Here is a 27,512-nt window from a genome sequence, read left to right as displayed (position 1 = left end):
GAGCCCTATGATAGCCTTGATGACTGAGTTGGATGCCAGATGTGCAGTGCCTCAGTGCAAATCCTGACACATAGTGGGCACCCAATAAATGTGAGCTCCTACCCTGCCTCTCAGCCTTAGCACCATGTGCCTTGCATGCCTCACGCTCAGCTTGGCTGGGTCTCCAGTGCAGCCCATGGGTGCCATGAGCTTTGGAGTGCAGGGCCTGAGCTCACACTTCTCTCTGTGCTTTCAAATCCTGAACTAGTGCTGAGCCAGGGCCTGCCTGCACATCCTGGTCTTCCTCCAGCCACTGAGATTCTTCCAGTGGTGCCCTACTGCTCTCAGAAAAAGCACCAGTGTCTTAATCACTTCTAAGGCCCTTTGGGATCTGGTCCCTGCCCACTTACCCAGCTTTTTATCCTAGGCCCTATGAAACCATGAAGTTCTTTGGACTCACTGGCTTCTTCCTGCAACCGAGCCTTTGATCAGCCAGTCCTCTGCCTGGAGCACCCTCTCCCCTCTCTGACTCCTGCCCCATGTCCTCATCACCTAGCTGACTTCTGCTCACCTTTTCTGTCTTGGCTTAGATATCCTGCCTTCAGGAAAACTTCTGTCTCTCCAGGTCTCTTCTTGGGGTCTTGTCATCTCCCCTAACTTTTATCACAGCACGCACCACCCTGGGTGTCCACCTCCTTTTGTGATTAATCTGTGAGCTCCTGGGGGCAGGGATCAGGTTGAACTCAATGTTCCACCCTCAGGCTGGTGCACTGCCTGGCACATAGTGAGTGCTCAATAAATAACCAAGAAAAAAGATTGAATGTGTGTCTCTTGCTACCACTTTATCTAAAGTCACTGAAGTGATCTGGGTTCAGGGCCTGAGGCACTCTTGTGCCAGTGGGTGTTTTTGTTTCGAGAAGGCTGAGGACTGACTCACAAAGAGCCCAGAGCAGGGTGCCCTAGCCCATGGCAGCGCCACAGGACCCTGAGAAAGCGGCCAGTGTAGGCCTGGTTAATAGGGTTTCCTCTGCCATCAGCAGTCAGCCTGGGCCACTAAAGTTCTTCAGCTGCTGGTATGAGACAGAAATGGAATGAACCAGGGTTTGGGCAAATCCCACTGAGACAGATAGGCTAAGAGAAGTTTGGGGATTTTGTGGGTATGTCCCTAACCCCCGCTATAGGTGTCAGGGGAAAACAACACTCCTCTTCCCTTTGGCTTCTGCAGAAGTCAGGTCTTATATCTGAGAGGTCTAGGGCTGACCTGGGAGAGGGCACACTTCTGGCATCTGCAGTGGGGGAGTGAGGCAGTGCTTATGGAGACAGAGTTATAGGTCACTCTAGAGTCTTCTGAGAAATTGCATCTGAGAGGAAAAGCTGGTGGACCTGCCTGTTAAATCACCCTGAGGCCGTGGAGGGCTGGAGGCCCAGCCAGCTGTGGCTGTGTTTGGACTCCAGTGCGGACACGGGCAGGCTGCCTGCATGCTTGCTTCCTGTCTGGCTGGCGCAGTTCTTTCAGAGCCCTCACTGAACTGAAATCATAAACACAAGCTTTCAGAGAAGCCAGTGATTTCTGCTTCTGTCTTCACCTGATTATGAGGAGATAACAGATGACTTTGTTCTAAAGTGCCCAGAAAAGTCCCTGGTCTTACAGGCTGGGGCATGGGGCAATAGTCACTGTGCTGGTCCCAGACCACCTCTTCATCTCTGCCTGGCATGACTGCAAGGGCACACAGGCAACAGAGCGACCACAAGCCAGGGTCCTGGCCCCATGACTGTGACAAGAACCTGGGAGACAAACTATTCCTGGGGAGACGCGCTGTCACGATGTGGTGTCCAAGAACCCAGCTTTCAGGTTCTAGCTCCCTCTTGAGTCTCCCAGACTCCAGCCTCCCTCCAGCTCACCCTCCTTTCCCAGTCCCCACAACACTTCCTGGAACATGCATTTTTTTTTCCCCCCTCCTTCTAATATTTTTATGTGTGTCACATTTTCCTCTTATATCCCTCAAGGTACCTGTTGCAAAGTAGGGCACACAGCAATCACTTCATATTCATTTGCTCAAAATCCTTTTACTCACCATAAAAGTCAAATTCAAAATGCTTCCTAGCTTTAAAATGTCCCAGTATGCTTATCTAAGCTCTATTTTGTTTGAAATGTCAATATGCTTATCTAAGCTCTATTTTCTTCTTTTAAACATCCTCAAAGAAAAAGGAAACAATAATTAGCATGTAAATAATTAGCATGCTTGCTCAATATCAATTAACTAGATCTTTAGATACAAATATGTATTCATTCAGTTCAGTTCAGTCGCTCAGTCGTGTCCAACTCTTTGCGACCCCATGAACCGCAGCACACCAGGCCTCCCTGTCCATCACCAACTCCCGGAGCCCACCCAAACCCATGTCCATTGAGTTGGTATTAATTAAACCCATATATTTTCAGAGTATATGTATATGTCTTTATACACATGTTCACCTGTGAAGTTAGATGAAATAGGAATGTAAAACTGCATAGAGCCTTGCCTGACAAAAATAGGGTTGGGACACAAATTCAAGTTAACTATCATTTGCCTAGAAATTTCTCTCAACATATTCTTCGATCTCTTTCCCGATTTTCTTTATAGAAAACAGAGTGAGACACACAGAGGGCTGCCAGTGGAATCTTTCACAGCACCTATCTTGCCAGGGAGGTGTTTAACCATTCTTTAATCCATTTCCTTCTTAGAATGTGGTGGCCAGAACTGACGGCTTGATCCTTGACTCTGTGTGCTGAGCAATGCTAAGGGTGGTCAGCTTCTACTTGGTGGAAACCCTCAAATTAAACCATCGTCTAAGAGAGTGTCAGTGTTTTATTGTTTATGGAGAAACTGTGATGACACAGTGATGTTCTTATAGCTTTACCAATCCAGTTTAACCTTGAATGAGAGTTGAACTGTGTCTCCCTCAAAAGCTATGTTGAAATTCAGAGCACCAGCACCTCAGCCTTATTTGGAAATAAAGTCTTTGAAAATGTAATCCAGTTGAGATGAGGTCATCAGGGTGGGGCCTAATTCAGCGTGACTGGTGCCCTTATAAGAAGGGGAAACTTGACACAGAGCTCAGACATGCACAGCGGGAGGACCTGATGAAGAGACACAGGGAGAATGCATGTGAAGAGTGGAGGGATGCGGTCACAAGCCAAGGGACATCTGGCACCACCAGAAGCTGACAGAGGCAAGGAAGTCCTCCTTCCCCTGCAGGTTTCAGGGGGAAACCTGATCTGCAGGCACCTAGATCAAAGACTTCTCACCCAGAACGATCACATTTCTGTTGCTGTAAGCCACCAGTGTGTGGCTGGTAGCCCCTGGAAACTAACACAAACCCCAATCTTCTGAAATAGATTTTTCGCATCTGAATGTCACCTTTGACATTTAACCTTGATTTCTTCTTATGGTGGGACTTATTTCTAGCCTGTCAAGATTACCATAAGTAACGATTCTGTGATTTACCTTTCTGGATCTCAGTTTCTTTATCGAGAAAGTGGGGGTAATAAACCTACCAAGCTTGCTGATTTCATGACAGCATAAAAGTAAACCTCGTGTAAACTAGAGTTTACTTTAGAAAGTACTATATGAATGTCATTTTAATTCTGTCATTCAGCTCATTTGCCATATCCTTCAGCTTTGTTTTGTTTAAGTTGTTTTGATCTGGACCATTTTTAAAGTCTTTACTGAATTTGCCACAATATTGTTTCTGTGCCATGTTTTTTTTTTTTTTTTTTTTGGCTGCAAGGCATCTGGGATCTTAGCTCCTCCACCAGGGATCGAACCCCTTCACCTTCACCTGGAAGGTGAAGTCTTAACCACTGGACTGCCAGGGAAGCCTCCTCCTTCAGCTTTTTGTCATCTTAAAATTTGACTGCCATGCCTCCCATCTCTCTATCAAGATGCATATAAAAATATTGTATAAGGTAAGTTCAGGCTCAGAACCCTCTGACCTGCCCTCTACAGACCGCCCTCTCATAAAGCTGACAGAACCAGTCTCACCAACACACTTTGTGGGTATGGTTGTTAAATGCATTGTTAATCAACCAGCCATGGTCACTTTTTCCATCTGGTTCAGGAAGATGATATTAGAGATTTTCAACTGTTTTGCTGGAATAAAGATACACATTGCCTGCAGCATTTCTCTGATCTATTAGTCTAGAAATGAAGTTAACTGGCTCCCGGCAATTATCATTTTCCCCTAAGTGTCCACAAACCATCTTCTCATAAAACCTTCTAGAAGTCTGCTTTAATCACATCCATCTCAGAGTATCCCAAATGTCATTTCCTCTCTTTTTGAATACTGGGAGCCTGTTTGCCCATCTCCCATCATTTGGTACCACTGCTCTATTCCGTCAAATCCCAACCACCAAACAGTGGGCTAATTCTTTGCCAACCTAAGAGGTAACTCACCTGGGCCTCTGAGATGGCTTTCAAACTTAGCTGCATAACAGAACCACCAGGGAAATTTAAATGAAAGTGATGCTACCCCCATCCCAGAGATTCAGTGTAACTGCTCTAGGACCTGGCCTGGGTGAGTTATAGCTCCCATCTGACTTCATTAGATATAATTCATTAATCTACTTCACATGGGTTTTGGTTCACCCAACAGTGGTTGCTGCCCTAATCTTTGTACAATGAAGATATTTCTCTTTGGGAAAAAATTAGAGCCAAAATAACAGCCTTGTTATTTGTCCTTGTTTTTCTCCACCCTGCTGGTGCATCAGAAACAAACATGCATCTGTACGGATACCTGGGTTTCAACCCCTATCTCGAGAACTGGAATGTCCAGGGGTGAGGCCCAGACCTGTTTTTTTCTTTTCTTTTTTTAAGCCCTGTGAATGATTCTGATGTGCATCCTGGCCAAGCCCCTCTGTATAAAGATCAGTGGAACTTTCTTCCTTCTTTTTCTTAGTTTCAAAAGGCTACTTTGTTGTCCGAAAGCCTATTTAGGGGCCTAACTGTTCTGGATTCAGCTTCCCCTCAAGGCCACACAATATACTAGCATTCCTTCTCAATTTCATGCCATTCCTCACTTAGTTTATATTGACTGCTTTTTATAAAATCTGGACACACAAGAGTCTACTGGCAAGCCACACTAGTTTATATATTGCCCTCTGAGAGGCAGAATAACCTAGTGATTTAGCATGCATGTTAAACTTTATGGTCTTGGGTAAATCGTGTAGTCCCTCTCGTGCCTCAGTTTCCTCGTCTGTAAAATGGGGATATTAGTAGTCCTCCTAATATACTTGTTATAAGGATAAGTGAAATAATACATTTAAGTGATGAGAATGGTACCCAGCAGAGAGTAAATATAAATTATTAGTAATGCTTCTTTGTCAGTATTGATCCAACCGTATGATAAGAACAAACAGCATCACCTTTTGGATGATCCTTGTTCTCAGGTCATAGAATAATCATCATTTCACCAGGGCAACCAGTGTGCGTTTATCTCCTACATAATCCAAACACTAGAACTCACCAGTCTTCTCTCAAAAGCTAAGAGCCTGAAGTATGACCCACCCAAAAGGACCTTCCTGAATCTTTTATTGCTTTCCGACCCTTGTTTGTTTTTCCTCATTTTTACTGCATTCATATTTACAGTATGTGCTTTTATACATCCTGGTGGGCTATCTTTAAACTTTCTAGATTAAAGTGAGATAAGAAAAACCAAAAGGAAGAAAGAAGATGAATTTTACTTTCAGCATTGCTGGCTATGACATCATTTATCCTTTTCTTTGTGATGAGCAGGGGTGTGTGTGTGTGTCCACGGGGAGTTGTAGACAGGGGAAAGTGTGCAGTGAGTGCATGCCTCACCTGCCAATGCTGCCTTCAAGAACACAGACCCTGCCTTTCCAGGTCTTCTGAATTTCCAACAAATGCCCCAGATACATTTTAATGCTAGATCTCCTAATTTTTGCCAACTAAGTCAATTAAAAAATAGAGTAGCCTGGCTGAATGGGTCAAACAGTCCTCCAGTTTGTGACCTCTATTTAGTAAAGTTGTTTCCACCTTTTAGGGGAAAAGAAGATCAAGACCCATTTGTTTTTTAAGCACAAATGATTAGCTTCGCGGCATTTACAACTGGGAAGCCACTTGGCCCCTGGCCAATCTCTGGTCCACTGGAGACAGTCATGGCAGCATGCTGGCCTTTGTCGCTGGCACACAGAAGTGAGGAGCACCAAGCGCCCGGCCAAATGCCTCCACCCTCATAATCTGGTCCACAGCCTCATCTAAAACTTGCCTGAGGGAAAGTGGCTTCACTCCTGAGGAAGCCTGCATATTTAAATGCATTTTTTACTTTTTTATTTATTTAAACTTTTTATTTTATATTGGAGTATAGCTGAGTAACAAGGTTGTGATAGTTTTGGGTGAACAGCAGAGCAACTCAGCCATCCTTATGCAAGTATCCAATCTCCCCCCAAACTCCTCTCCCATCCAGGCGGCCACCTGACGCTGAGCAGAGCTCCCTGTGTTACACAGTAGGTCCTTGCTGAGTATCGATTTTAAATATACAAATGTATTTTTTTTTTAAATGGACAAAGTCTCTCAGACCATCAGGCATTCTGAACAACCAACTACAGTTGAATTCTATCAAATCCACTGCACGATGGAATTCAACCATTTTCCCCTCTCCTCATTATTGTTTGCCAGACTATTAAAAAAAAATCTGCATTTTTTACAAATTCTATTTGAAGAGTTGCATGGGAAACTCCTATCAGGTACCACTAACCTCCTCCCTCACACCTAGCTAATACCTCAGTGATCAAAGGAGTTTAGCCAACTACAATTTGTCTATAAACTGGTGGTTTATAGGGGTGTATAGACTCAGTCTATAGACTAATGCTGAAGTTCAAATACTTTGGCCATCTTATGTGACGAGCTGACTAATTGGAAAAGACCCTGATGCTAGGGAAGACTGAAGTTAAAAAGGAGAAGAAGGTGGCAGAGGATGAGAGGGTTAGATAGCATCACTAACACAATGGACATGAATTTGAGCAAACTCTGGGAGATAGTGAAGGAGAGGAAAGCCTGGCATGCTGCAGTCCATGGGGGTCACAAAGTGTGGACATGACTTGGCAACTGAACAACAACAATAGACTTAGTCCTCTGTGATCGCCTTTACAGGGAAGGGCAGTTATCCCTGTTATAAATAAGTTACCAAACTTGGAACACTTGCTACAGTGCTTTTAAAACAAAATTTTGGGACAACTACTTGAAGGTTATTTGAAAGTCAGGGGCCACTTTGGAAACCTACAGAAGCTTGAAAGGGGACCCCAAGACACAACTCTCTGTACCCCTTGCTCCCACAGAAGCAGGGAACGTGGTCCTTGATCAAGTGGGGAGTTTGTTGAGGTGACTTTAAAAGCTGCTTCTACCTGTAAATTCCATGGTTCAATCATTTTAAGTAAAAGTAAGGTATTTCAAGCAAGACTTCCTGACCTGGGTTCCCACTCCCAGAGCACGAGTGGCACATTTTCTGTGAGGGGCCAGTTAGTGAACATTTTAGGCTTTGTGGGCCACGGGGCCTCCCTCACACCCACCCGCCTCTGCTGTGTGTCTCAGAAGTGGCCCTAGACAATGTGTCAGTGACTGGGCGTGGCTGTGTCCCAGGAACACTTTATTTATGGACACAGACATTTGAACTTCTTATAATGGTCAAGTGTCACCCAACATTCTTCCTTAACCACTGAAGAAAAAGGTAACACCCATTCACTGTCTTGAGGGTTGTACAGAAAGAGTCAGTGGTTGGATCTGGCCAGTGGGCCAGAGTTCGCCGACTGCTGTGCTAGAGAAGGGACTTCAGGGCTTCCACGAACCTCCTAAAATACAGTCATGCATGTTGTGTAGATGGGCATATTTGGATTTTCCTGGAGCAGTTCACTGTAGCAGGTTCTGGAATGGGTGCTGACTTCACTGCTAAGTTAAGAACCACAGATTGAAAAGCTTCCCCTCATACAAGGCCTGAAATTCTCTGTGGAATAACTCTCTGAGGAACCACAGAGAGGAGAAAATCCTGAGAAGCAGTTTCAGGACTGAAAACGTCTCCACTTACTCCAGGCCCTTATACCATGGAGGCTCCAACATAGGGTGTTGCCTTTGGTCTCTTGGAGCTCCATGCGAAGGCTCCCCATGAAAACAGCTGGGAAAAGTCCCAGCACAGACTAGGTATCCAAGGCTGTTCCAAGACCAGGTGGAGCCACAGTCACAGTATTTCTCTATTTCATTTAGGGAAGGAGACATTCCTGGCCAATTCTGGGGGTGGTGCTGACACCTGCCTCCTGAAACAGCCTTCCAACCTCCCAGGTTTGCCCAGGTCCACACGTGGGCACACTGTTGGCTGTGACTATTTGCCTTTAAAACCTGGTAATGAAAGTACAGAGCATACATTTCAGCCAGGATTCATTTTGGCCCGTGTGGTTATACGCTGCTTATGTCTGCATCGTCTATACAGAGCTCACTGGCCCTTGACGACATTCAGATTAGAGTTTTAAGTGGCCTACAGGTGTCTCCAAGTGCCCCAAGAATCTTGGCTCCCTGGCGAGGCAGGCAGGGTCTTGGGGCAGGGTGGGACACCTACACCATCCGTCACTAGTGGTACCCAGCTCACAACCGGTGGACCCTGCTGAGTGCCCAGGTGATGGCCCAGAGGGAGAGCTCTTCTCACACTGGGGAGTCTGCCCCTCTCTAAGACCAGACATGAGAGGAAAGGAGTGTCTGTTTCCCTCCAAATGCTGCAAAGGGGCTTGAAACCATCCCTGAGCCCACGAGGCCTCCATTCTGCTGCTAACAAGAAGGGTCTATGAGCTACTAATGTGAGAAAGAAATGTCCCTTCCTAGGGCACTGTCCCCAACCCAGGCTGGTCCCCCTCACATACCTGACACCTCCCTGTGCCCCTCTTTCCCAGCCCTTCTTGTAACAAGGGCTAAAAAATGACTTATTTGTTAGCTGTCTCCTCCACCGGCTGGACATTTGGCTTCGGTGTCTGTCATGCATTTCCAGCACCAGCACAGGGCTTGGCATGGCCCAGTTCCTCCATGCTGCTAAGTCACTTCAGTCCTGTCCGACTCTGTGCGACCCCATAGACGGCAGCCCATCAGGCTCCTCTGTTCCTGGGTTCTCCAGGCAAGAACATTGGAGTGGGTTGCCATTTCCTTCTCCAATGCATGAAGTGAAAAGTGAAAGTGAAGTCGCTCAGTCGTGTCCGACTCTTCGTGACCCCACGGACTGCAGCCTACCAGGCTCCTCCGTCCATGGGATTTTCCAGGCAAGAGTACTGGAGTGGGGTGCCAGTCACTCCATGTGCACAACATAATAAAGCACAGAAACGGAGCCTTCTCTAGGCTGCATTACAAAGCTTATCTGCCTGATTTGTTTAACCTCACACCTACCCTATGGGGAGGCAGTGCCGCCACAATGCCCACTGGAGACCAGCACACAGCTTGCCCAAGGTGTGCAAGGTGGGGGAGCCAGGATTAGGTTCAGCCTGTTCTGACTCTACGCTGTGTCCCTGGAGTGTGTCGTCCTGCCTCCCACTGAGAGGCATCACTGTGGTCACCTGTGCAAGAGGCTGAGGCTCTGAGACCAGCCCAGTGGGCAGTCACTGGCTCTCACCAATAGTGTTGTTGCTGCATTATAAACCAACCAACAAGCAAAAACTGCCTTCTGCTCCGAGTCTCTCGTAATGCATGAGGCTGCCATCCTAGACCCTTTGGGGTTATTTCTTCGACATGAAGGGTGAAGAGGAGTACAGTCCTCTTAAATTGTTTATTATGACCAAGAGTAGAAATACATTTTCTATGGAACCTAGTGAACATCACCTCACTCCACCACCCCCAAGTAAAGTTGCAGCTCGCTACACTTTACCTTCACTCTCCGTGATTCAGTCTGTGTTCCAGTCTCTCTACTTAGTTCTTTTCTTTTCTACTGTACCCTACCCTAGTCAACCCGATCCTAGTCTTCATTAAAAATGTTTTCTGCCTTAACGCTCTAAATTGATTTTACAACCCACTGAGGGGAAGATCTGGAATTCGGGTAAAGGGGCACCCAGCAAGGTGTCTGGAACTGAAAACGTGTAGGAAATACAAGGTCGATACCCAGGAATAAAAAGTCTTAGGAGGAGACTGCATGCTACCTGCCATGGCCTGCCCTAAGCCTGAGCCCCCGGGCCAGGCACTGCAGTGAGCTGGCCCCATGCAGCAGGGCGTGCAACGGCAGGACCCGTGCCCGCTCCTGCTGCAAGTGGGCAGACACAGTGGCAGAGCCAGCCCCGCTCCGCCTCTAACTGTGGGGCCCTTTTTCATTTATCATTAACTTCTCAAAGCAGTGTCATCATTGACAGCTGTTGAGTCTAGCTATTCTAGGGATGCTTTTTGGTACACAAAGAAGAAACTTTCCAGTGGGTCCTAGCAAAAACCCTGATCCTCCACAGACCCATCTTTTCTCCCCATATTTATGAAGATGCCTTGGATGGAGATCAAGTTCTCTTGGCCCAAGGGGAAGAGAAGATATTACAGCTCTGCCTACTGGCTTTAAAACGGCAACTGTAAACACTCTAATAGATGCCTCTCATGTCAAGATGAGGTCACCCACCTTCTCTTACCATTCAAAAATTTCAGGTTTCCTAATGCAGGATCTTATCACCCCAAATTCCTAGGTGCACACTGGAACAGATCTTAGGCCATAAAAAGTGAGAAGAGAATTTAGAGATGTAACTGGGAGAGAAACATTCCCTGGAAAAAACACTTGTAGAGCTACAGAATTCATTCATTCATCCCACACAGACATACTGAATCCCTACTCTGTGCCAGGAGTTTTTGCTAAGAACACAGCTGTGAAAGAAACGGAAGCACATCCCTCCCCTAACACCTGAACCAGAGCTTGCTAATTGTCACTGTAGGGTGATGGGCACACGGGGATTCTACTTTTCTTGCTACTTTTGTGCATGCTTGGAATTTTCCATAATGAAAAGTTAAACATATGAATCTCACATACTTGATGCTGGGTGGAAGAAGCCAGACATAAGAGAGTACATACAACATGACTCCATGTACATGAGACTCTAGGAAAAAGAGAAGTCTCCTCTCCAGGGACAGAAAGCAGATCAAGGGCTGCTGGTGGCAAAGGCATCTGGAAACTGCTCAGACACAGAGATGTTCATACCTTCATATACAAGTGGTTACATGGGTGTATCCATTTGTTAAAACACATCAAAATGTACACTTTAAACAGGTAACTTTTAGGCTCTGTAAATGCAGTTATAATAAAGTTTAGAAACCACAAACATCCCTGCCCTCATAGAGCATGTTTACGTGGAGTAGCTGGGGCTGGGAGAAATCTTAGGGACCACACAAGTCCCTCACTTTAAGGAAAGGAGCAGAGAGACTCAGTGTCTTGTGCAGGCCTCACAGACTCTCACAGTGGGGACCTGAACCCAGCCCTGTCCAGCGACTTCTGTTTAGCTCACTGCCTGGTATACACAGCAGGGGCTAAGTTCTGGAACCCCCTGCTTTGGGGGTGATGGTATTCTGAGTCATCTGGTGAAACACCCACATCCCAGGCACCGGGATGTAGCCTGTAGCCTGAATCCGTAATGTCTCCCTAGGAGGACCACCAACCCTGTCGTCTCCAGCAACAGCGCGGTGCCAGCTGCTTATGGGGAGGGGGAAGGAGTGGCTGAAGTGTCCAGTCAAGGTCTGGTTTATTTTTCAGGTCACCTCAGCTGACAATCCCCACTCCAGGCTTATCTGTCCATCTCCCTGCTTCAGGCAACGATCATATCTCACTGTCCCCGTCATTTTGGGCCCTCCTCCACACCTAGCTGGGCTCACACACCTGAAATACTCCATTGACACCCAAACTCCGTGCGCCAAGAAAACTTCTTTAGGGGTGGAGTAGGTCCCAGAAAGGAGGAGCCCAAATAACACGCAGGCTTGGAAAGATGCAGGCTGGTGATCCAGGCCTTCTCACTTTCTCACTTTAAAGAGACTGAAGTTGATGTGCAAACTTAACAAATCTTTACAAACCCAATGTGTGCTTGCTAGGCCCCAGAACTCTAGGATAATGTTTTAGCAAATGCCAGTTTGAGGGCTGAAAGACAGAGCCCATCCATGAGAAAAGCTTAATGTTCTGTTATTTAGATGCGTGTTACCCAGCCTCTGACCACTGTGCCTCCACAGTGTGCAGGACAACCTGAAGCCTTGTCTGCAGAGATGGGCAGGTGGGCACTGCTCATCCACCTACGTGGCCCCCTTGGACGGGACCATCTACAAGATGCTGGGTGGGAAGTGGCTGCCGTGACCCACACAGGCCTGATCGGGGCGGAGGCTGTCTTCTAAACCTCAAGACTCTGCTCCCCAAATTAAATCCTGGATTTTATCCGTGGTGGCTCAGACAGTAAAGCGTCTGCCTACAATGCAGGAGACCCGGGTTCGATCCCTGGGTTGGCAAGATCCTCTGGAGAAGGAAATGGCAACCCACTCCAGTACTCTTGCCTGGAAAATCCCATGGACAGAGGAGCGTGGTAGGCTACAGTCCACGGGGTCACAAAGAGTTGGACATGACTGAGCGGCACTTTTTGTAGTCCTCAGGTATTCTGTATTCAGTATCTCCTCCTGCCATCTCAGCTCCTTACGTCACATGGCGACATGAAAGTGTTCCATGTTCCTAGGGGTTCTTTTCTTTGATGTTTACATTCCCCGCACCCAGGTCGTCCCACAGGACACAAACCACACACTCACTAAACACTGGCTGAAAAGAGCTGCTCTGAATCCTGCCCTTCTCTTTGCCCTGTCATGCCTTTTCCCAGGTAGCTCTCTCTTCCTAACCCTTCCTGGCTTTCTCTGCCAAGATCCAGCAACTCTCAAGAACCTTCCGTGATGCTCCTGCCCTTCCCCACTTCAGCCAGGAACAGCCTACTAGGTCCCATGCTCCCAGATAGGATGTGTGTGTGTTATCTTAAGTGCTCATGGGGTGGAAAGGAGATTAAATTCAATATGCACTAGTTTGGTGAATCTACGAAGATGAATCCCAATCTAACAGCTATCAAGTCATAAATAAAAACTTCAGAGCTTATGGAAATGCCCTCCCCTGGGGTGGGGGGCTGGGAGGACCAGAATGATACACACATGGGCCCTCCAGTCCCTGGACACAGGGATGCTCCTGCAGTCAGAACTCTCTGAGAGAAATTTACTGTGCAGAGTCAAAGACACCCCACTGAGGCTGTTTAGCTTAGAAATATGTGGGAAGCTGTGACTGCTACCATCTCAGCTGGGACACTGAAAGTCACAAAGCCGTGCTCAGCAAAGGCTCAGTAAAGGTTGGATAACAGTAAAGGTCATGGGCAAATTCACTGAATAAAAGGTGGGGAACCTTGGAATATTCCAAGGGGCAAAGGGCTTGAATATTGATGTCCAAGGTGGATCGCTGTCTTGCAGCTCCTCCTTCTGAGAACTCCCCCCAGCTCAGACCAGTGGCAATGCCAGCATTAAGCCCCAGGAGGCTTTCCGGCAGAGTCTAAACTGTGTTCTCTGCCAGTCTTTAGATGCCTTTCTGCTTGCAATGGATGGCTGCTCCCCTGCACACAAGGTGTTACCCTTCATCTGAATGCCTGGCCCCTCCACCAGTTTAGATCAGAAATATGGTCCAGAGTTGCCTCCCTCAACTTAGACACCTACTGTCTCCACCACCATCAGCATAAGCACCAGCCCCAGCATCCACTGCATATCAAGGACTGTCCTAATCACTTCACATCACCAGGTTTTTCCTTCCTGACATCAATCCAGTATGGCAGATTTTATCATCCCTGTTTCATGGATCAGCAGAAGTTCAGAGAAATGAGATGACTTTCTCAAGATGTGACAGCCCCAATTGGAACCTGGTTGTATCTGATTCCACATCCAAGCCTTCAAATATTAATATCACACCACCTCCTGCAATCCTGAACTCTTGATTCTTGGAATCTTGGGATAAGAGGAAGAAGGGCTGTAACAGGCTGGGTTGTGGGTAGTGAATGGAGAGAGACAGGAACTAAAATTTATCGAGAATCTGTAGTACGCAAAGCATCTGAGGTTTGTAAGCTAATCCTGTAGTAATTCTGTGAGCGGGTATTCTCAAGCCCATTATACAGATAAGGAGGTCAGGGTTCAAGAAGGCTAGAGGTGAATGCCTAGGTTCATATGGGTATCCTATGAGAGCAATTTTATTCCCACCCAATTCCCTCTGGGGTGACAGCCAGTGCCCTGTCCACTGTACCATGCCACTACCTGGGCCAACTACCAAAAACAGGTTCCTGGACTTTTTCCATGCCCTCAGCCCTGGGCCAGCATCCTGGGTCTTGGAGGGACTCTGAAGCTTCTTGGAGGCTAAGGGTTGTCACTCTGGCATGGACATAGGCCAATGGGCTGTCCTCATTTGTCTGTGGGGACTGACTGGGCCCCACTCCTGCCTGCCATGTGGAAGATGGGGACAGCCTCTCATGGTCTCTGGGGCTCTGTCTTCAAGATTCACGCTTTCAGGAGGTCTTCAGCTGATGGGCTGGCTTTAGCGGAAAGGGGTGCCTGTTCAACAGGGTTGCTGAGTTGGTGAGGGTATGAGGGTCTCAGGCCCACTTCCCAGTTTTCTCTCAGCACAGCCTGGTCATGCAGGAGCATGCAGGAAGGGCCTCCCTTGAGGGTCCCGCCATGCAGTGTGGATGGCTGGATGGAACAGATCATGAGGTTGGAAGGGGCCTCCGTGTCACCAGGCCTGAGGGCTCACCTACCTGGAGAGACTCCCCATTCTGGAGGCCTTACCTTAAAGAGGGACATTCACACTGAAGCAAACTTGAAAAGAGAGAACATGTACACAAAGAGAAGTTTACTTGGCTAGCATTTCCCTCATTGATTTTGGCTTTCACTGAGGACAGGTGGGCTGTTGGGAAGGCAGACCTTTCCCTCCTCCACTGGCTACCCCCCATTTCAGCGCTGAAGCCATAATCTCAGAGCCTCCTGCTTTTGGGGGGCAGGGTGGGAGTATGCAGGAGGAGTGCTAGGAGTGAGCAAAATACCTCCAAGATCTACAAGGTCAGATGATGCCCTTCAATCACACCAAACACATCACTCTGTCCTCTATGGTCCCCAAGGAAGGCAAGCCCGCTAGGAACACAAAAGCTAAATAGGCTGCTTTTAATGGCAGCAAATGATGCCACTGTCTTGGAATCATATCCCCAGTAAGATAGATGGTGAATTCCATATTGGAGAGTTTTTCCACCATCAAAGGTCACAGATCCAGTTTTGCTGGCTTTTCTATTCCCCTACCCACCCACTGCTGTATGCCCTTGGTTGGAAGCAAGCCACCAAAGGAAAACTGATTTGAGTGCATGATTGGCACCAAGTCTCCAGTTCGGTGTTAATGGCACATCGCCTGTACAACATCAGTAGAGTATGGGAGTGGAGAAGGGGTGGACGGGAGGAGCATAAAAAGGAAGGTGGAGGAAGGAGAATAAACACGATAAGATGGCTGGGAGGAAAGATGAGAAGGAAAGCTCCACGCAGAAGCAAAGGCCACTGAAAAATGTCCTAGGGTGGGGTTACCGCAAAGGGGTGAAAACCTGAAGGGAGGAAACCCAGGAAATACTGACAGCTGGTGAGTCAGGGCAGGGTTTAGACAGGGAGGTTCAGGCGCCAGGGAGCAGAAATCTCAGTTCAGCAAACATCTCAGGAAGGCAAAGGCCTGGAGGGAATAGCAGCCAATCGAAGTATGTGATGGAACCTGACCAGAGGCCAAATTCCAGGTACGAATCTGGACAATCTCCCCGGTGATATCTTTAGAGGGGCGAGGCTTCCTGTGGAGGGGATGGAAACCAGTTCTGGAAGCTGTTCTCCTGCCATATCCTCAGCCCTTGCGTGGGTGATCCAGGGACCCCAGCCTCCAGCTGAGCCAGCATGGGCAGAGTGCAGTTTGCTGTGCCCACTCGTGTGTAGGGGCTCTGTCTGTTCGGGGCAGTGGGGATGGTTAGGAACTTTGAAACACAGGCTACTACGTTTTGTCTCTTCATAACTCCTAGACCGGATGACAGGACTTCACCCAGTCTGTTTCCCCAGCACCCACTACCAGACAAAACCAATTCCTTCCTGAATCAGACAGGCAGGATGCCTGCCCCCCTCCCCCCCGCCCCGCCCCCCGCCACCAGCCCAGGGGGCTCAGATTCAGTAGAGCCAGCAGAGCAGGGGAAAGCAGCTCTTCAGCAGGCTCCTGGGGACTGGTGGCATCCTGGTGTGACATCAGCAGGGCATGGGCAGGGAGCAAGTAGAGCAAGCCCAGAACAGAGGAGTCCCAGAATTCCCTCTGGAGCCCCAGGCCCTTGACTGAACACCCTGGAGATCTTCAGTCTGATGACATGGGGAGTCCGTGCATAGCTTTCCTTGCTTCTGGAATGCATGCCCTGTGTCTTCTCTAGGCCACCACCAAGGTGCATAGCTGGAGATGCTTGATCACAGACTTGTCCCCTTCCCTCCCTTCTCAGAGTGGCTTTTTCCCTTTGACTTGGAGTCTGTCCCTAAGATCTAAGACACTCACACTGCCCTTCACCTGCTCGTGATCAAACACCTTGGCCACTTGTTCCCAAAGTCAAACCAGTTTTTCTTACTCTTTCTGTCAAAACCATTCTTCTGTGGTTCTCCTCAGAAGGTATCTGGCATGTCCTTAAGTTATGTGACACCTGAAGTCCAAGAAGAGCCTGTCTTGTGTTGGAACTCCCTGTCCCATGAGCAAAAGATGACGTCTATGGGGACACACTTCAGCTTCCCAGGGTCTCTCCAATGACTTCTCATGTGTAGCTCTGTCTGTGGGTTGTGCTGACTCAGCTTTTGGAACACAGAGCCCTGCTCACTGCTGGCATCTGAGCCAGGCAGGCCTCCACACCCCCAGGGAGAATCCTGAGATGGTTAGAGGGGGTGATGGCTTATAAACACCTGTGTGAGTTTCCACACTAGTCCTACTAGGGCTTTCAGAGATGAGATACAGTATATCCATCATCGCAGTGGGCTTTAATTCAATTTAAAACTCGTTTCCACTACACACAGCCCACAGGTGACTCAGGACAATGCCATTAACATTTTTCAGAGAAGAGTTTTCAATCAAGGGACAGATTTGGGACATCTTTTCAACGTGCTAACTAGATGAAGACTGTTCTTTCCCCATTTTAATATTTCTCTGGAGAGAAATCTCTTGTCACAAGGATATAATTGTGATCAGAGATCTAAATAACTCGAATATATCTTGACTGCCCTATAGCTGAGAACTCAGTAAGGATCAATATCATTCAGCTCCAAACGTGACCAGAAACACCTCTCGTACAATGTAAGTTTCCTTTTTTATCCTTCCTTCAGATGATGTTCTAATTCCTTCTTTCAAACTGAATTCAAACCAGCCAAATAAACGCCCTTTCTCCTGACCCCCAACAGTGTTGAGAGTGACTCTGGAAGCCTGTTGGGGGCGAGCAGGAACATGCCCAGAGGATCATTTCCAAGGCAATGATGACTCAGTCTTTAGGAATGCTAAACAGTTGTGAACTTGGTGGGAGCTCCTGGATGGCCCCCAGAAGCCTACCTGAGCCCCTCAGCAAAGGAAGCAAGCAGAGTCCTGCCCTCTTGTCCCAGGTTGGGGCTGTCGAGAGCCTCAGGGAAGGGAAGCACCGGGCTCTTGCATTCTACATGGATAGAAAGAACCCCTGACCCAGGATGGACTTCTACTGCTGATTCCTGGGGAGCCATCACCCCCTGTCCACAGGAGCACCCTCACCCCTTGCTAGGGCCAGGGCTAAGCTAGCAGACTGGGTCACATGCTCAGCCTTCTGGTTCATGCTCCGCTCCATGCCCACCCCCACCCCCGCCACTTCCTCTGTCTGCATCCTTGCCCATCCTGTGGGCCATAGAAACTGCACATCTGTCCTTCCTGCCCTCCCCTCTCTCTGGGGAAGCCAGGGACTACTCCAAGTGTCCCTGCTCTCAGGTGTGCACTTTCACTGTGCTCAGAGTTCAGACTGCAGGGTGGAAGCCCCAGGAATTGCTGGGAAGAGCTCCTGGAGACCAGCACCTCTCGGGGCTTCTTTGGCCATCTCAGAGCAATCACCTCCACTGGATCTGAGTGACAATCGGCCACCAGACCACTCCAGAAAAAGACTCTGCTCCATAAATTCATCCTTTAAAGCTTCCTTGTGCCTTTTACCACAAAGAGCTTCCTGAATCCCATGCTTCCCTGTGGGCTCTCTGCAAAGATTCCCTGCCTGCCTCTGCACCAGCCAGGCCCCCGTTCCTTTCACACCCCTTGCTGATGATGGTCCCCTGGGGCTTGTCCCCTCCAGCCTGCACCCCCAGAAGGGGCTGCTCCTCCAGCCCTGCCCCTTTGCAAGCCTAGCATCAGGTCCTTTTGTTGACCTGGCCTCTAGATTGGACTTCAAGTCATTCTGCAGACCTGCACTGTTTGACTGGGCCCCGTGCTCATCCTGGGTTTCTCTTTGTTGGGCCTAGATTCCTTACTCAGGTCTATTTCTGAATTTTCTTTGGGTTTGATCAACTTAGATTAAACCTAAAATAAGTAAGTTTTTCCTCCTCTGCCTGGCCTCTGGTCTCCTGACCCTCTCATTTTGTCTGGGGAAACTTGTCAGTTCATCTAGTCCTAAAAGACCACTTGCAAAGACCCTAGGGATGGGGCAGGGCAGGCTTTAGGCAGGCTGGCATGTGCCATAAGCCCTGCTCCGAGCTCACATCACAGGCTTAGAACAGCAGGCCCCAGAGCTGTGGGTGATATTAACAAAGAAAGAAGGTAAACCTAAACTTAGCCTGTTCCAAGCTGTGTGTCAGCCAGAGAAAATCATAAAAACCCAAGAAGGAAGCAAACAAAGAATGGTGGTGGGACTATGTCCAGGGACTGTTCACCTGAATGCTCTTGTCTGGCTGAGGCCTGGATCACACCCTTCAGCTGAGTCTTACCCCCGACATGAAATATTTCTAAGATTCCCAAACTATCAACCACTGACCCCCAGAAAACCTCCTGGGAAATAGTGGATTTCCTCTCTGAAGATTCCCAAGGCACAGGAGGGTCTTTTTTATACTTGGAAGTGACGGAGAAGAAGTCCTCTGGCAGAATGTGGGGTGATTGAGGGCTGACTTGATAATCACAAGTCTTCACTGCCCGAGACCCCAGCCCTACCACTCCGGGGCTCTGCCCCGTAACTTCATACACAGCCCACTTCACTCCCAGGACACTAGCCAGCTGGCTACTTGAAGTTTCATCTAAATGACTGCTTTATCTGGCTAGGGTGCAAGAGAACTAAGAGTTTCCCCTTACACACACACACACACACACACACATGGATATGTGCGCATGCACATGCACACGCATGCTTACACACACCCACTCTCTAACTTTAAGGAAAGCACCTCTGACCCCTTTCCCTTCCAGAGGCAGATCACGGCCACAACGTCGTCTCTGCTCTCTGAGTCAAGCCTGGACTCGACAGGCCAATTCCTCTTTCTAACCTCTGAGCTTCAAACACAATGATTGCACCTTCCTCTGACTGGCATGGTCACAACAGGCGAAAGGACCTGGAAGAAGTGTGTGCTGAGGCTGGAGAGAAGGCAGAAGGGAGAGTGGGTCAAAGAAGGCAGAGACGCGGTCTAAAGAAATGGCATCTCACTGAGCCGGGCTCCACGGGTTGCTCTGGGGACAGTCCTCCTCAAATGTCCACCTCTGAGTCTCAGCCTCAGGCCCTGTGCTAGCTCCAAACAATGATTGCGACTATCACTGAGTTAATATTTTTCTTTAAACTGACTCAAAAAAAAAAAAAGTTGATTTAAAAAGAAACCTTGAATCTCTACCACACATAGAAAACCAGTATCGCCTACAATTTTGGTCAAGATAAATAAAATTTGATTAAAGTACAAAAGATTCCTCTATGTCCTATGTAAGTCATTATCTTGGTTACAGCTATTGGTTATGTATCTTTGACGAGACTCTTTTAGGGTGTCTCTTGGCGACCTTCTGCCCTTGTCATCTTGGTTGTGAAATGTGCCCAGACCCTCATTTCTGTGCCTGGATGCCAGACCCACCCTCGGTGTGTGCAAGCTACAGGCCTACTTACAATGCGAGGTTTGAAGGGCGGCTTGATCTTCTTCTGCTCCAGAAGCAGCCAGTCAATCTCCTTGAAGAACGGATGCTGCTTGATGGCGTCCTCACCATTCTGCGCCGCCACGCAGCCCAGGCGCTTGTGGGGGTTCTTGGTCATGAACTGGGGGGATGAAGACAGAGACAGAATCAGGAACAGAGGCCCGGCAGGCACAGGCACTGAGGGGAAGGTGGAGCTCAGCCAAGGCAGCATCTTTGGCGTCACCTCCCAAGCCCACTTTCTGTACTTTCAGGAGCTTCGCCCCTCATTCTTAGGTAGGACTTACTATGCACCGGCCCCCACTCTACACATATGTTATACATGTACTGACTCATTCCATGGAACACAGCCTTCTGAGGGACTAACATGATCCCTACTTTATAAGTGAGGTAGTTGAGGCTCAGAGAAGTTAATTAACTTGGCCAAAGTCAAACAGCCAGCGAGGTATTAAGTCAAGATTAGGAACTTAGACTTTTTCTAACCCTCTGATTTCCCCTCAGATTCTTAAATCTTCTCATCAGGGATACTGAAGTCTAATAACCTCATACTAAGAGGTCAACAGTCCTTCTGGAGGTAAGGAAAGAAGACCAGATATTCATGTTAAGGTCAATTTTCAAAGACACCTCCTTCCCTTTCCTTTTCCTGGATATAGGCCCTCCTACTTAAAAAATTTTTTTTTTTTAATTTGTAATTGCTAGCACAAAACTCAACATACATTAACAGACAAAAAATAAGAAAAAGAAAGGCTTATTGCTTCCCAATGCTTGTCTGTAAAAACCACATTGATGTGTTTTGTACTTTTTGGCTGGTGTCTTGTGAACTCACACACCCAAGTGAAATTACTATTCCTACTAAATGAGTCAGTCCTGATGGCAAATGTGAATTTAATTGAGCAGATGTATAAAAATATAAGCTTGAAAAAAAAATCAGTGCTGGTAGGTGGAAACATTTCTGACAGCCAACCAAAATAAAGGTAGTGGTGTGTGTTTGCATGTGTGTTAGAGGCTGAGTGTTACATTTCATGGGGTGAAGGCTAAGAGTTTAAACAAAGGACCTTAAGAGGTCAACGTATAAATTAAATTCAGAGGGATAAATCTATAATGATGGCATTTCAGGCTTCAGCAAGGGAGAGTTTCCTGGGCAGCAAGAACTTCCTACTGACACTGCTGAAACCATAGAATCTTACCTGGGCAGAGATAAGAGGGTGAAGAGGTGCTGGGTAGATGCTTCTCATTTATTTAAATTATAATTTGTCTAAATGTTTTTCTCCATGGTGAGCTCTATAATATAGGAATCAGTCCTATCTTCCCAGCATCTAGGTCCATGCCTGGCTCTCACTGTGCACTCTGTCCAGTGAGATGAGGGAACAGTGGGTTGAAGGCTGGGCCTCAGGGCACAGGGCTGAGGAAGGGAGGGAGCAGGACGATACTCACTGCTGCACAGGTGGTGCACTGCATAACTCTATGGTGCAAAAGGCTTCTGGAGAGTTCTGCACGTAGGCAGCAGCCCTCAAGAGACACGGCTCAGTGGCTAGAGTCATGGAAAACCTGGCCTGGCCCTAGAATCAAGCGACAATGTGAGGAAGTGAAGTGTTCCAAGGCCAAGGGAGTAGAAGACTTCTCCTTGCTTCCTCAGCTCTTCCTGTCCTCCCACTTCTGGGAGGGGAAGTATCAGGGCCATGGATAAACACACAGGTTTTAGCGTCTCAGGAAGCTGACCCCAAGCCAGAGTCTCGTCTTTTCCCAGACATTTCGCCCTCACCAACCAGCTGACACAGGCACAACCTGCTTCTTCTCGATCTCTGTAGGGTGAAGCTTCCTCTGTGCTGATGACAGTTTGGACTGTATACTTCTTAGCTGTGGGGGCTGTGCAGGGCAGGGTGTTCAGTTGCATCCCTGGCTTCACCCGCTAGATTCCAATAGCATCCCTCCCCTCCAAGTTGAGACAACTAAAACATCTCCAGACATTGCCAGATGTCTCTGGGGGATGATGGAAGTGGGGGGGGGGAGGGGAAAGGGCAAAATCATCCCTAGATGAAGACCACTGCTCTGATCATTCATAATGAAACGGCCCCTCTAGGGTACCGGCAGGGTGCTCACGGGAAGGTGAGTCAGGTTGGTGTCTGGCGCCCAGGGTGAGTGATCAGCTCTGCTGGGGGCATCCTCAGCTGCCTTAGGTGCTACAGGGTCTTCCTTTGCCAGCACCTGGCACAGTGTCTGGCATATCCAAATGCCCAATAAATAGGTGTTGAATAAATGAGTAAATGAACATATTCTCTTTGCTTCTTTCACTGCTGGTAGCCCAACTGTGACCACCTATGGATGTGTTTTTTAACTTAATTCCCACCTTCTCCTGCTGGATCACAGGCTCCACAAGGCAAGAATGATGGCTGTTACACTCATGCAGCATCTAGCACAATGCTAGAGGAAAACACTGCACAATGCATATAGGAAAACACTTAACAGATAGTTTTTCATTGAAGCAAGGAATTGGAGGGAGACAGAGGAAGAGAAATAGATGTGGGAGGGAGGGAAGGAAGGAAGATGAGAGAAAGAAGGGAAGAACAAGGAAAAAATGAACTGCAGAAAGAAGCAACATGTTCTGATGTAGCATTTTCCAAAACATGGTACGAGTCCCCTCCAGACAACTAGGAAATGATTTTAGGCCTTTTTACTATTTTTATAGGATGATTTATGTTAATCAATTATGTCAAGTGATACTAATTTTCCATTTATGATAGTGATGTAATATTTCTGTATATATACAATTAGGTAAATGTTGGGACTTGACTTGGAAAACAAGAAAAATAAACCATGACAGAGCAAGTATTTTGATATGGCAAAGTTTGGAACTGTGGCATGCTGACTCTGAACTTCGGGGTGTTCTGAAGGGTGAGAGAAGCCAGGAACAGAAGTCAGGGTTCCTGGGCTGTCATGGCCTCAACCCAGTGAGGTGACCCTTCCCAGGTAAACTGGTCTGTTTACATTCCCTGCACCTCACCTCCCCCAGCATTCCCAGGGGGACAGACAACTTCATTTACTTGCCATAGTGCAATGTTGTAGCCATGGTTATACTGAGCAAGTGTAAGCATTATCATCTGTAAGGGACTATTTTGCGGCATGGAAAGTCTATTACATCTGAATCCATTGTGGTTACAGGGATCTTGAGAGGACACATCTTCTTTGATCAGTGTCGCTGTTGTCGACACAGGGGTACAGCGTCTCCCCCTCACCACCTTTCTCTCTTCCCCATCGCAAGCCCCAGAGGTAGACAGACATGGGTGGCAGATCAGGAAAGGGGGTACTGCCCCAAGACTGTGAGCAGTAGGGGTGACCCCAGCACCACTGGGGTTGGTCTCCCCCTCTGCAGCTCTGGAGGACACACAAGTGCACAGAGCCTTCCTCTGGGAATGCAGATGTGGTATCCCTCTACCACAAGAAGAGCAATCTGCCCCGGGCTCAATTTCTCAACAGCAGCCCCTGTAGTGAACCTGAACTCCCAGGGTGACTGCCCTCCACCCCTTCGGTTGGGCAGTGAGCAGAGGTGGGATGGGGGAAGGAGGGGGGCGGGGGGAAAGCGGGGGAGCAGAAAGAAGGCAAGGGCCGATGACTCACAGCTTTCAGGATGCTGACCGCCTCCTTGCTGAGCCAGACCGGGTAGAGCACGTCGTCGTGGAGGATGGACTCAAACAAATCGTCCTCGTTGTCAGCCTCGAAGGGGGGCTGCCCAGCCATCATCTCGTACATCAGTACGCCCAGGGCCCACCAGTCCACTGAGGGGCCGTATTCCAGCTCCTGCAGGATCTGTTCGGGAGATGGGCAACGTCAGGGCTCCCCTGCAGGCTCCCCCCGAGGCCACGCCTGCGCCGCAAGCGGCCTTGAGAAGACCTGGGTTTCTATTTCCAGCTTGTTCTTCCATAGAGTAGGGCTGCCTTATAAAAATTTGGGTTTTAAATCAGCTAGCTGAGTGAAAATTGAGTTTGGGAGGCACAGTGTAGGGGCCAGCTTTCCAGAGTCAACACCCACAGTCTGCCTTCCAGTGGGAACAAATTACTGCTTCTTTGCTTGAGTACCAGATGAAGTTCCTGACTTGCATGGAGGGCCATGTGAAAAAATTGTGTATATTCTTGAAACTAAAATCACAGTGAGTGAGTGCAGCAAATTTAGGTCACCCCTCACTAAAGAAGGGTGATCAGAATCTCAGTCCTGTTTAGATAGTGACAATGCTGAATTCATGGAGCCCTGGGCTCTTGGAAAAGAAACTATAGTTAATAAATCTCCCCACCCATTTGTGTTCTAATCATAAAGGACCACTACGCTCTTGCATATTCTGAGAGAAGACCCATTTCTATTATTCCTCATGACTTTCCTAAGGCCTGCTGACAAATCATTTTCCTTCCTTTATAAAGCCCCAGACCCCCTTTTAAAAAATGATTGAGTGCTATTTTATCTCTATAACAGTTTTTACATAGATTATTTTCTTTTTTCTAATTTACTGGTGAAAAAAAATCAAACATTTAATTAAGTGACTTGCAGAAAATAAAGCCAGATTTATGCGCTCGTTCCAATCTTACTTCAGATTTGACTAACTTCAAAGTTTGTGTTTTACCCATTACTAAATATTGTTAACCATGACACTAATCTGCTTTGTGGTATATTCATTATAATTAGCTCACACTTTTGTGCTCAAACATATAATAAACTCCATCAATGTCTTACCATGTAACTTCACTTTTTGCTTGTTGGTTTCACACTGAGAACACTAAAGAGGCATGGATTTTAATTAGCTTAACATGTGGGTTTCTTCTGTCAGTGATCCTTGTATATTGAGTGGACTCCCTCCTTTTTATTTCAGGCAGTCCATAAAATTCTCCCTATTGCAAGAGCCCAAATCAAATCCTGGTTGTCTGGTGCATTTTGTCTTGGCACTTGTCTTTGGGTTTGCCACTTCCCTTATCTATGTTCTCTTTGCCTCCTCCTCCAAGTATACGGAGTCAGAGTCACTCAGGTTACATGCACTTAGTACATGATGCTGAAGACATGCTGACGTCAGCTTCCTGCAGAATGGTGTGTGAGGACTGAAGTTTTACAAATGGAATCAGAATGTCAGTGCAGGAGAGGAACTCTAAGTTGAGAAGCTGCAGAACTTTTGGAAAAGCAAGTAACTTCCCCCTCCTAATTTTTCTGCAGTGCTGGCCAGGTGCTAGAGACAGAAGATCAACCAGGAGGTATCTAATTTCACCCCAAGTTTGGCATTACATTTCTGGGTGATCTCAAGCCAGACAGTTGACTTCCTCATTTATCAGATGAGGCTCAGATCCTCAGCTTAACCTCACAAGATTAATTAAGATGGAGGATTCCAAAAGCCTACTGCAAATACAAAGCTCTATATAATTGGAAGGTGGTACTAAATCTAATTTTACTTCTAAAAGGTTTCATCTCCATGTGTGTATAGTATGTAGCAGGTCAGTGATGTGTAATTGGCTCAGAGCAGAAAGAATGCTTGGTGTCCCCACTGCTAAGGAAGTGATGTTCCTACCCCACAGTGATGTTTTCTTCTTATCAGTCAGCAGGACCAGGCGTGGTGCTGCCCAGAAACAGCAGGGCAGGTGAGAGGTCATCTCTGATTGCTCAGTGCTATCATTCTACAAAGAATTCCAAAAAGTGAAGGGAGGAGAAGCACGACTGGAGTGCACATCCTCAAAGGGGGAATATTCTGAAGACACCTCCCCAAATGGCAACGGTCACTCCAGCCTGCAGGTCACCCCAGGCAGGTAACTTCTCAGGTCACCTATTTCAGAATGAAGCTCCTGCTCAGTTCTCAGATTACCAGACAGAAGACGAGGTTGAACTCAGGTATCTGGACTGTCTGGGGTCTGCTCAAAATGCCCTTCTCAAGGTTGCAGCTTGCTTGGGATTAAATCAAAAGGTGGGAGAAGCATTTTGGCAACAGTAAAAAAAAAAAAAAAAAAACACATTTTAGGACACTTTAGAACTTAGAATGAAAAGGAATGTGAGCAAATGCAGCCAACTTTAAATTATTTGAGGCTGGTAATCTGCTTGGTTAGGACCTTTGGTCTCTCAGTCCAGTGGTCAGTACATGGTATCTGAAAGGTCAAAGCTATAGGCTCCACTGAGAAGCCAGTGAAGCTGCTCGGTGACAAAGCCAAAGTCTGAGCCTCCCTCAACCTCGAAAGACCCGGAGCCCCAGCCTGGCTCACTGTGGTACCACATTCAAGGTCATGGTTATGACCAAAAGCTTTCCTCCAAAAAGAGTTCCTGGATCTCTCCAATCTTTCTCCTAGTCTTTGGTATCCTAAGACCCCTGGCCTTAAGATTTGACAGGCACTTTCCACATACTATCATGATTTTAGCTATTTTTTCATGGTCAACTGTCTCCCCAGGGCATCCATAAGCCACCAGAGGATAGGGGCTCTGGCAGTTTTCTGGATCTACTCACGACAAGCCTGTTTCCAACAGTCAGGGAGACTGGCTGCCAGGTGTGTCCACTGTGTGTGTCTTCCAGGGCATGCTCCCTTCTCTCCTGGGCTCTGGGGACCCTGGTGCTAAGTCAGTCAGTCAGCCAGTCCAGTCGCTCAGTTGTGTCTGACTTTTTGCGACCCCATGAATCGCAGCACACCAGGCCTCCCTGTCCATCACCAACTCCCGGAGTTTACTCAAACTCATGCCCATCTAGTCGGTGATGCCATCCAGCCATCTCATCCTCTGGTCGTCCCCTTCTCCTCCTGCCCCCAAGCCCTCCCAGCATCAGGGTCTTTTCCAGTGAGTCAACTCTTCACATGAGGTGGCCACCCGCTAACCTCAGGGCAGGGCGGGTACAGCTGGGTTCTGTGCCTTCTTGGTGTGGTGGGGAGGTAGCTTCCAGGTGACCCCATTTGTGTTCAGACCGGATGGTGCTAGGGAAACCGCCAGAGAAGCACTGTCCACCTTTCCCCAGGCCCCTCCAGAGGCCTCCTGTTTGGGGTGGCATCTTTAATAAAACCCTCCTCAGGTTTGACCCTAATTATCTGCTTCCAATCACCTTGTCATGGATGGAGCTGGTGAGAGGGCAAGTCTTCACATGCCATGGGAGGGTACCTGGCGTGGCAGCCAACCCCTAGAGGGGTCAGAGCTGGGGGGGAAGAGCAGGCCTTGGGCCTAATGACACCAGGCACTTCCTAGGGCTGGCCACCATCGTCTGGGGAGCGGGTGAGGAGACAGGGGAGGGGCTGCCATGAAGGTCAGCCAAGGGCATGTGGTGGAAAGAGAAGCCTCAGGGCAGAGTCACTGCCTCGGAAGGTTATCTCTGGTTTCAGGGTTAGCCAGGCACTTCACAACCCCTCCTATTTGCATATAGGCTTATGCTT

The 27,512-nt window shown here is 47.9% G+C and overlaps 1 protein-coding gene across 3 annotated transcripts in view; it reads right to left on the bottom strand.

Moving 5' to 3' along the window:
- The window catches only part of PRKCE (protein kinase C epsilon), a 534,046-nt gene that overhangs the window by 7,331 nt on the left and 499,203 nt on the right, over positions 1-27,512 (bottom strand). For 2 of the 3 annotated variants that reach the window (XM_070477668.1, XM_070477678.1), the window contains 2 exons: positions 23,761-23,949; positions 20,123-20,269 (listed from right to left, as the gene is read on the bottom strand). In XM_070477668.1, the coding sequence (XP_070333769.1) occupies positions 20,123-20,269; positions 23,761-23,949 (336 nt within the window). Of the gene's footprint in view, positions 1-14,792; positions 14,823-20,122; positions 20,270-23,760; positions 23,950-27,512 lie in introns of those variants that run through there. The other variant, XM_070477675.1, reaches the window with a different exon arrangement.

This window comes from Odocoileus virginianus, chromosome 2, assembly GCF_023699985.2.
Source record: "Odocoileus virginianus isolate 20LAN1187 ecotype Illinois chromosome 2, Ovbor_1.2, whole genome shotgun sequence".
In the NCBI taxonomy this organism is placed as follows: domain Eukaryota; kingdom Metazoa; phylum Chordata; class Mammalia; order Artiodactyla; family Cervidae; genus Odocoileus; species Odocoileus virginianus.
The sequence above is the reverse complement of the archived record's forward strand: the minus strand, read 5'-3'. Positions and strand labels throughout refer to the sequence as shown.